The sequence below is a fragment of the Gastrolobium bilobum genome, unplaced genomic scaffold (assembly GCF_033153095.1).
Source record: "Gastrolobium bilobum isolate Gb01-03AN ecotype WA unplaced genomic scaffold, APGP_CSIRO_Gbil_v1 utg19582, whole genome shotgun sequence".
In the NCBI taxonomy this organism is placed as follows: domain Eukaryota; kingdom Viridiplantae; phylum Streptophyta; class Magnoliopsida; order Fabales; family Fabaceae; genus Gastrolobium; species Gastrolobium bilobum.
In genome coordinates this window covers 64,377-75,421 of record NW_026897571.1, presented here as the reverse complement: position 1 = coordinate 75,421, position 11,045 = coordinate 64,377, and the positions used below count along the sequence as shown (strand labels likewise).

The window sequence follows — 11,045 nt, the reverse complement described above, 5'->3', positions numbered from 1 at the left end:
ATTAAACTATCATATTCGACTATAAGAAATTTAGCTGCAAATACATTAGTCACATCTATAAAACCATTATCTGCCAAAAGAAAATGAATAAAAGTCCAAAGCTTGATTTCCATTGAATTTAAAATTTCAATGTACATTTGATGCTCAATGTATAATAATAATCAGAACATCATTTTCCATCTCTCTTTTTAGGTTTCAAAACCTCCATTTCAACCTTATACAAAAATGAAAATTAAACCAAAAGAAATTTTATATATTATTATGAAGTGTTCATGTAGACATATGTGGTGGGACCCATCATTTACAAAGAAAAAATGTAAAAAGAATATCACATACCGGAGATAAAACTACTTTTATGTTACATAAGAGTAATTTTTTCCTATTATGAAACGAAATGTTGATGGTATAGACACTGGCGGACCCATGTTGGGTCACATGTTCGCAAGTGCGGACACAAGATTTTGCATTTTAATTTTTTTTTGTAGTCATGTAGGTTATTATTTATCTCTTAGTTCAATATTTATAGTAAGAGTAAATATCATTTTAAGTTCCTAACAAAAAATATGGTCTCTATTTTAGTCTCTTACTAAAAATTAGTCTCAAAGAGGTTTCTAAGAAATTCAAAGTGGATCAATTTAATTAAAATCGTGGTCCCTCACAAATTCAAAAAAGACCTACATTAGTTTCAAAAAGACTAAAATAGGTCTACTTCAAATTTCATAGGGATCCGGTGACTATTTTTTTTATAATGAACTAAAGTGGGGACCGAATTTTTTGTTAGGGACCAAAAATGATATTTATTCTTATATTAGTTAGCAACGTTGCAACGTACGGAGATGATTAAAACAACGTAGCAACTCAAATTGATTAGAGAGAAAACTTATTCTTCCTCCCCAGTCACATACCTATTCCCATGATTTCTTCATCCTTTGTTATGAAAACAACTAGATTATAAGTGAGTTCAAGCGTTAATTTAAACTTTTTTTACAAAAAAAAAAAATTCGGGGCACTGTCCCCGAACCCCGCCACTAAATGTGCGGATATAAAAAAAATTTCTTGGGTTCAGCACTCGGTAAGTTGTGTAGACCTTAAGCAGTATAAATTATTTATAGTATCCGGTTTAAAATTATCTTGAAAACACAAAAATTATAAAATTAAATCATTTTTATACTACCGTGCTTTCTTTTAATTATAAACAATTAATTAAATCAATTCTCAAACTTTGTGTTACAAAAATACGTAAAATTTCAGCAATTTCAAGAAAAAAAGAAGGGTGGAAAAAAATAACAAAATAACAAAAAGAGTAAATATCATTTTTGGTCCTTAGCAAATTTCACGATACCCGCTTTAGTCCTTAGCAAATAAAAATATCCATCGTGATCTTTAAAAAATTCAAAATGGATCCATTTTAGTCCTTTTAGGGACTAATATGGCTCTTTTTTGAATTTTTGAAATTGTGAGAGACCACAATTTTAACTATGTCATTTGAAATTTTGTAAAGACCATATGGACCTTTTTATTTGGGGACGGAGTGTGCTGAAGTTTGCTGAGCACAAAAAAATGTATTTTACTCTAACAAAGAAAAAAAGATGGGTGCATTTTGCATTTTATAGAACTAGAAGCGAAGGCAGCGAAGGGTTTAAACTAGGGTTCAAGCACTACCATCGTTGCTTCACTGTTATTTGAGCTTCGTAACCATGTGGGCTCTTCGTCGAGCTTCGATCCCTCTCAGGTAACTCTTCTCCTTCTCCAAATAAAATCGAATGCTGCATCTCTATTCATTACTGTTACGCTATGTGCTCCATTTCATATGCAACTCCATTTTCTCTTCTTCTTTTTTCTTCTGTTATTTCGATCGAGAATTCACTCGTATGTTTTGATGGTTATTCTTGTGATATGTCATTGTCTATTATTAGTTATTAAGAGATGCTTCGCAAATGAACCTGTAATCTTTATTTTTTTTTATATATAAGAATTTTATCCTGGGAATTTTATTTAAAATTTCAGAGAGATAATTGATTTATTAATATCTTCTAGACCTTGTGTTTGTTCATATTTTAATATCAGTGAGAGTTTAAGTTGATTGTTTATTGTGCATTGTTTGTAGGAACAGAGGATTTAATGTAAGAGCTTCTTGTGTCAAATTAATGCCAACTACTTGTGTGGAAGATGTTGAGGGTGGTATCTTTGAGTCTCCTCAAATAACGTATGATGGATTTCTGTCACTGAAGACATATTACCATTCAGGTCATGCTTCCCTGAAATTTACAGTGAGTAGACGGGAACTTTCTTCGCAAGCTAATGCAGGTAGCACGAAAGAGGATGATGATGATGATTTGGAGGATGGGTTTTCTGAACTGGAGACGCCTGCTGGTGATGGAAATGAAAATCTGTTAACCTCTGATACAGACCTATCTGATGACAATGAGGATGTTGAGGAACCACGCAATGAGCTATCAGATAATGAGATTGATGAACCGACCAAGAAAAAGCCGCCTAGTGGAAGGGTTGAGGTAGAACTATTCAAGGAGATTGTTAAGGCTCCGGGTTTGTCTGTTCATTCAGCTCTGGATAAGTGGGTTGAAGAAGGGAAAGAACTAAGCAGAGAAGAGATCTCGCAGGCCATGCTTGCTCTTCGGAGGCGTAATATGTATGGGAGAGCTTTGCAGGTAATTGGATCAAATTTATATTTGCTTCTAATTTATGCATTTTAACATTTAAAGTTTGATGCTAATAAATTAACTTAAATTTCATTACTCGTATTTGTGGATAATGGATATTTGATGTTTGTTTGTTATTACACTTTCTGGTAATATCATTTCTCTAAAACTTTCAATCTGAAAAAAAATAATGTTGTTCAATATCACGCTATCCTTGTTTGACCTTCCGCAGCTCTTTTGTGCATAGATTGTAGTGACTTTCATGCATCCTGCATATGATGGAAAAGAGGAAGAGAGAAAGGAGAAAGGAAAAAATGGTGAGACTGCAGGGGGTGGTGAGACTGCAAACTCGAGCAAAGACACGGCAGGGGAAGGAGAAAGGAAAAAATGGTGGCTGAAAAAATGAATTCAGCCACCGTAAACTATAGTATAGTGAAAACATAGCAGTTTCATATTTTGCAAACTCAAGCATAAGCAACCATTGACCCAAGTCACAAAGGATAGTAATGCTTTGACCCCATATTGAAATTAAAGCGTAGGATGGTTAAGCTTTTGAGTTGAATTGGTTTTTACATGGTATCAGAACCTCGTTTCCAAGGTTCGATCCTCACTGCTCCTACTTTCTCTTGTGGAATTTCTTAACAAAGGTAGGTGGGCCTGTGTATTGTCCGCCCTTCAAGCTCAGTGAGCTCTCGTGTGAGGGGACGTGTTAGAGATATATAAAACCATTAAGGTAACCTCACCCAAGAGCTTAAGCTTTTGAGTTGAATTGGTTCTTTACAAATGGAAAGGAGACAACAGGGAAAATATTTAACTAATAAGAACCTGAATAATTCTGGTCTGGTTTTGTGTTGACATCAAAACACTAACCTGACATGTTGCAGGTTTGTAGGCCACATAAGGCACTTCCCCCCATATGTGTATAGTGTGTGGTGCTTGCTTATAATATGTTCCTCACCTGTTCTTATTCGGCATTTTTGGTTGATGTCGGGTGTGTCCTAGGTCCCTGGAACAATTCATGATGATTAGCTTTCATGGTTTTGATAGAAGTAAAGAGGCTAAATTGTTTTGGCACTGTGCAATCTATGCTAGAATTTGGTGCATTTGGTTGGAGCGAAATCTAATATTTTTAAGGAATTTTTTGGGTACGTCACTTGATTTGGATAAGATTAGGCATTTGGCATCTATTTGGTGTAAAGCAATGGCCTTTTTAATGGGGTTTCATTAACATATGTTGAGAGATTGGGAATCTTTGTTACGTTGATTTTCTATTTTATTCTTAGTTGTATTCTGTTTTGTTCTTTTGCTTAAGAGGATTCCTCACCCTCCTTTCTCTTTGTAATTTTATTCTTTGTCCCAAATCTCTTTGTATTTTTCAAAGGGAGCGAACCGGAACCGTGGTAAAGCTTACCACTGTTCCTTCATGATTTAAGGGTCATGGGTTCAAATCTAGAAAACAGACTCTTTGCAATTATGCAAGGATAAGGCTGCGTATAAGGATTAACTCCACCCCACACTCGCTAGTTGGGTTTAACGAGGAGTGGTTTTTTTTTTTATTCCAAAAAAATACTTATAATCCATGTCAAGTACCAGTGTCATACAATAAGTATAAGTCCAACCCTTTAACAATCCTTACGTTGTAAGAATCCTATTACATTAATAATTAACAATCATAGATACATTGCTTACTGCTTCTCATTTTATGGTTTATTTCTGCTTCTCATTTTATGGTTTATTTCTGCTTCATGGTGAAGTTCTTCAATGTTAAAGATGAAAATGTTCCTGGAAGCTGACTAGATATTCCTTCAAACATGAACTATTCGTCCGTGGTTCTAGCTTTAGCAGTTAACTGCTTGAAAAGTATTTTGTCCTATTCCTGCTAGACGATTGATACTAACTCACTAAGTTTGATGTTAAATATCGATTTATACTCTATTTTTTGGTATTTAGGGCTGCAGGGGAGAGAGCAACATTCATATGTTGCATATTGATCAGTTGCAAATGCTTTCAATAAAGGGGGATTGTTCTTCTGTTGAGAATGCAGACATATTCTTTGGGCAGATTTGCACCAGTCATTTGATATGATTCTTGTCTTGTATGGATTATTTTTCTAGAAATGCATTCTATATGTTTATTTTGCTGATTGGAGTTAGCAAAATTGTGGTTTTGGAGGTCTCCACAATCACAATGGACTACAGTACCACAATTGTGGCAGCATCAGCCACATTTTCCACATTTGTCCACAATTTTTATAATCACAATGCAACCCAATTTAAAACATGGTAGTTAGTAATTTTTACTATTTTATGATTTTTGAGTTTTACAAGAGGATGGATGTTTCCTAGTGCAATTTTAACTCTCTTTTTTTGGTTGGTTCTGTAGCTCTCAGAGTGGCTCGAGTCAAAAAAGCAGCTTGAATTTAGTGAAAGAGATTATGCTTCTCGAGTTGATTTAATTGCTAAAATACGTGGCTTACAGAAGGCAGAGGTTTACATTGAGACTATTCCGGAATCTTTTAGAGGGGAGATAATATACCGAACTTTATTGGCTAACTGTGTTAGTCAGAACAAATGGAAGAAAGGAGAAGAAATTTTCAGTAAAATGAAGGATTTGAATTTTCCTGTTACAGCATTTGCTTGCAATCAGTTGCTTCTTATGTATAAGAGGAATGACAAGAAGAAAATAGCTGATGTGTTGTTGTTGATGGAAAACAAGAATGTCAAACCTTCTCCTCTTACTTACAAAATTTTAATAGACATGAAAGGCAAGTCACATGATATTGCTGGAATGGATCAAATTATTGATACAATGAAGGCTGAAGGCATTGAACCGGACGACCACACAAAGGCAGTTTTGATTGGGCATTACATCTCAGCTGGTCTTCATGATAAAGCTGAAACTTCATTGAAGGAGATGGAAGGTGAAAACTTGACAGAGAATTGGTGGGTATGCCGAACTTTGCTTCCCCTCTATGCAGACCTGGGAAAGCCGGATGAAGTGGCAAGAGTTTGGAAGGTCTGTGAAAAACACCTTCGGATTGAGGATTGTATGGCTGCAATTGAAGCTTGGGGGAAGTTAAAGAAAATTGATGAAGCAGAGGCTGTTTTTGAGATAATGTTAAAGAGATGGAAGCTTTCTTCCAAAAACTGCTCAGTACTACTGAAGATTTATGCAAATAATAAGTTGCTATCGAAGGGTAAGGATCTTATTAAGCAAATGGGAGACAGTGGGTGCCGAATAGGCCCATTCACCTGGGACGCAATAGTGAAACTTTATGTCCAAGCAGGGGAAGTGGAGAAGGCAGAATCTGTTCTGCAGAAGGCAACCCAGCAGAGCCAGTTGAAGCCAATGTTGTCTACCTTCATGGCTATTTTGGAGCAGTATGCTAAGAGGGGCGACATCCATAATTCAGAAAAGATTTTCGTTAGAATGAGACAAGCTGGTTATATTTCTCGAGCAACCCAGTACCAAGTTCTAATGGAGGCCTATATAAATGCCAAGCTTCCAGCCTATGGGATTAGGGAGAGGATGAAAGGCGATAATGTATTTCCCAACAAAAATTTGCGGAACCTGTTGGCTCAAGTTGATGGGTTTAGGAAGAGTCCAGTTTCTGATTTGCTTGATTGAGGAAATTAAGATATCCTTCTTTAAGGATTGTTTCTACTCATAACTATGCAACAATTGTTAGTTAATTAATAGGTTAAGCTTCTTGGATTTGAATGTTTTCTGTGTATGTTTGAAAAACTCGTTTTTTAAGAAAAAATATGCGCATGTTACTGCATAATTTGTTATTCTTTTCTTATGTTATGTCGCTCTTTACTTGGTTAACATGCTTATAAAAGATGCTTGATGGTAGCCGTTTAACTCTCTTGAAGGGTTCTGGAACTTAAATTCGTACAATGCCCGTTTTCATTTGCTCCTTTTATTTCTAGGAGGCTCACCATGCTGCTATCTATGATTATAATATAGATGAAACCTTGATGCGCTGCTTCAACCAAGTTAACAGAAAACTTAGTGCTTCGTTCATGCCATACTAAGACAATTTATAGGGGGAAATAAGTTTAAATAAAATTGTGTTTTTATAGTTTATCAATTTAGATTTTGCTTTAATGTTTCTAAAGTGAATGTAGATAAGTTATCTATATTCGCTCTCAAAACGACATCGTTTTGGGTTGAAAAATTAAAAAATTATAATGAAAAAGACTATTATAACCCTTAAATAAATTATAGGAAAAATATTTCTGCAGTTAATGCAGATAAGTTATCTGCATTTATTCCCAAAACGACGTCGTTTTGGTATTGAAATCTTAAAAATTATAAATATAAAGACTATTATAACCCTGAAATAAATTAAAATTACAAAAATACCATGATTTCCACCTCAAAATGATGTCGTATTGGCTTACTGCATATAACTTATCTGCAGTAACTGCAGAAAAAGCGAACCAATAAATTATAATTACAAAAATACCTTGATTTTTGCCTCAAAACGACGTCGTTTTAAACTCAATGTAGATAAGTTATCTACATTGACTGTAGAAAAAGCGAACACTTTAAATTTTGGTCCTGAGAAACCTAACTGGAATAAAAACTACAGAGAAAATATGAAAGCATAGCACACAATAAGAGGCTTTTTGACCTTTTGTCCCTCATTAATTAATTCATAACCAATTTGCCCCTCCTCCAGAATTATCCACCATCCTGCCCCCATTTAGTCGATCAACTTGCACTTTTAATCGACTAAATGGTCAAAATTCAAAAAACATGAATCACGAATTTTAATCGACTACATCATCACCTTGATCAACTACATTTCGAGCACTTTTAATCGACTAAGGACATTATTTTGTCGATTAAAAGTCGCAGATCCGATTTTTTAAAAACCCCCCATTTCGCAAAGGGGGTTATTTTCAAACCCTAGTCGATTAAGAAGGCTCCAAGAACCCCTCTCTTCAACCAAGTCCGAATCCCATCCCCTTGAAGGTCCAATTGCACCATCATTGGTTCACAACTTGCGAAATTGTCATTGTAGGTAACGTTTTCTGACTTGCATTTGGTTTTAAGTTTTGGTTTTTTTTTGTTTTCTCCATGCTTTGGTTTCTGTTTTTTTTTAATTTCTTGTTTATGGTAGAAGGTTGTTTGAGTTTTTGTGGCTTTATGTTAAGAGTAGGGTGTTGAGTTTGATGTGAGGGTTAGGGCTAGGGTTTATATGTTAGGTTAGGGTTAAGGCTAGGGTTAGGGTTTCTGTTTTTTGTTAGGATTTAGGCTTAGGGGTTTTGTTTGTATGTTAGGGTTTAGGGTTGTGTTGGCTGTTTTATTTTAGGGTTGGGGTTAGGGTTAGGGTTACTGTTTTTATGTTTAGGGTATATGGTTTGTTTTCTGTTTTATTTTAGGGTTAGGTTAGGGTTTTGATTTTTATATTGAATTTTGAAATTTTTTGATATTGTTATTGTCCATTGATATTGGTTCCACTTGCATTGTAGGTACCGTTGTTCCCATGGCTGGCCGTAGAAAATCGGATAACGTGGAAAATGAGAGACACACGAAGTTACGACATGACCGGCCGTCTTCGTCAAGGCCACAAGACGAAGAGCCTGCTCCTGTCGACCTCCCATTCGGATACTTGTTCGAGCATGACCCCTTGGTTCATGATGCATTTGTCTGTGACCATGTTAACCGACCCATATGTCTGGCCAAATCACTTGATACAACATTTTTTACAGCGGAAGGTTTTAACATTGTGAGCTGGTTGGAGGGAGCACATCTTAGGGTTTTGGCTAAACTGTTGTGTCCATATTCAGAGCTACACGTACGGGCCTTCTACCATAACCTCAGCTACGTACAGGGTGAGATGAGGTCGAGGGTCTGCGGGGTGGAGATCATCATGACGGCTCCGGTATGGTTGGAGTTACTGGGGTATGACTTTGATTCTGCGCAGACTGTGGAATATGACGCAGATAGCAGCGTCACACTTCCAGGATATACACGAGGTGATACCGTGCAGGAGAAGAGAAGAGTTCGTGGGCAACACATGCATTATACGGTGGGGTTGCTTACTGTGGAGTCTCGTATACTACACTATGTCATCACCCACATTCTGTTTCCGCGAGCGTTCAATCATTCCAGGGTGTTGGAACATGACATTCCCATCATGTGGGCTATCCGTCATGGTAGTTCGGTGAACTGGAGGCACTACATCTGTTGGATGATGTTTAAGGCCAAACACAAGGGTGCACTTCCATTTGCTTGTCTTGTTCAGAGGATATTGGGTCACTTTGGTGTTCCCATGGGCAATGTGACCTTGAAGAAGACCACAGGGTATAATTGCAAGTTTGGAAAGCGTCTACTGGAGCAGTGCAAGATGACAAAGAACATACAAACGGGTGTGTGGCAGTTCACAGGTGTGGCTGATGTTGAGGATCCTGATGTTGCTCCACTTGCAGACATGGTTGAGCCCGAGGTGGAGGATGATGATGGCGATGATGATGAGACTGACTTGCAGGATATAGTTGAGCCTGAGGGTGGGTTTTCATTGCATGATGTCATGAAGGGCATAAACGCCACGCTGAAGAAAATAGGAAAAATGGCGCTGAAACACAAAAAATGGAGGAAGAGTCACATCCAGAAAGGGAATGAAAGGTTTAGACACATACAGGGAAGGTTCAAGGGTGTTGAAGATAGGCTTGCTCGTCTAGAGCTTGGACGAGGACAGCAGGTTGAGGATGTTGCAGGGCAGGGGGCTGATGTGTCAGATGAGGATGACGAGGAGACGACGTCCGAGGAGGAGGAGGATTAGATTTAGGGTTTATGTTTTTATTTTACGTTTGTAGTGTATGTTGTTATGTAATTGACTTCGGTCTTCCTATTTGACATTTGTAGTTTATGTGGTATTATGTTTAGGGGCTGAACTATTTAATGTTATCAACTTTGTTGTTACTTATTACTTATTTATGTCATTTTCATTGTTTACCACATGAAGGATCATGGTATTTTTCCATGAAAATTTTCAATTTAGGTTTAATCACAGCCTAACAGGTCTAAAATGTCTAATGCAACTCAGAACAGTCACTCATAAGAGAGTTAAATGACTTTACCAAGTTTCGAGTACCCTAAACCAACATTTAGCCAACATATGTACATATATAGTTTATAACCGCCACGATACTTTTTTGTACCCCAAATTATGTTCCCCAAGTCATAATATGCGTGTACATTAGTGTACAATCGGTTCACATTGTAGTCGACTAAACCAGTACAGGTTGATCGACTACATAACAGGTTTTAGCACCCACATTCTGTTTTCCTCGAATATTTTTGGCATGGAATCGATTGTACGCTAATGTACACGCATATTATGACTTGGGGAACATAATTTGGGGTACAAAAAAGTAAATGGTCCATTCGTATGCATTGTTGAGTACGTATTGATGGAAACCGTTTGTTTACGCTCCCGAAACTTGGTGAATTCATTTTGGGGTCATATTAGTAATTGTTATGAGTTTCAATCTATCAATATGGGCCAATATTACTAATTTGAATACAAATCAACATACAAACAACATAAAGTAACATACAGTACACATTGTAACATAAAGTTTCATAACATAATTACATGAACTAAACCATAAACACATTAGCTCCCTCCCATGGTGCTCACTAACATCAACTTCATAAATACATGCATAATATTGGTTCAACTCTGTCTAATCCTCATAGGGAATGTACGTTTATTGTGACCAATTTGCTTGCAGGTGCTACATCTACTTTGACTGCTTGTGGGTTGGGACTCAACCCAATCCATCTCATTCTGTATCCTTGAAGACTTCGGTCTTCCTTGTGCACGAACCAAAGATACATTTGGAATAATTGTTGGACCATCTATTTCTGGAATCAACAACTCATTACCCATTGGATACCAATGTGCAGCATAGACCTTCTCAATTTGTGTAATTGAGAACACAGGATCGACATAGTCATAGTGGTTCAATTTTTCAACCTTGCACACCGCTAGCACATGACTGCAAGGAAATCGTCTAGCTGTGAACCGTCCACATTGACATTTACGATTTAGCAAGTCAACCCTCATAATGTCGCTGACATCATGCGTAGATTGATTGTAGGCATCCTCAACTTCAAACAACTACAAGTCTCTATCAAAAACACGGACTCGAAGACTGACAGTAAACTGATCATTCTTTTGTAAGAAGTCATCAACCTTTTTTGCAATTCTCCAGCCTTTTTCCTTTGCTTTTTGGATCTTTTCACGCCTCTTGATAAAATACTCAACAAGTCTACTTTGCGTCATCTTGACCAATGCCGTTACTGGTAAATCACGTGCACCCCTTAGGACCTTATTGATACACTCAGATAGGTTAGTCGTCATAT

At 36.9% G+C, this 11,045-nt stretch overlaps 1 protein-coding gene across 1 annotated transcript; it reads left to right on the top strand.

Annotated features, from left to right (window-relative positions):
• Positions 1-1,605: 1,605 nt before the first annotated feature.
• Positions 1,606-6,405, top strand: LOC133308211 (pentatricopeptide repeat-containing protein At1g80270, mitochondrial-like). Its single transcript, XM_061508819.1, has 3 exons — positions 1,606-1,732; positions 2,108-2,669; positions 5,043-6,405. The coding sequence occupies exons 1-3, from the start codon at positions 1,698-1,700 to the stop codon at positions 6,285-6,287; spliced, it is 1,842 nt and encodes a 613-aa protein (XP_061364803.1). The 5' UTR covers positions 1,606-1,697; the 3' UTR covers positions 6,288-6,405.
• Positions 6,406-11,045: the final 4,640 nt, after the last annotated feature.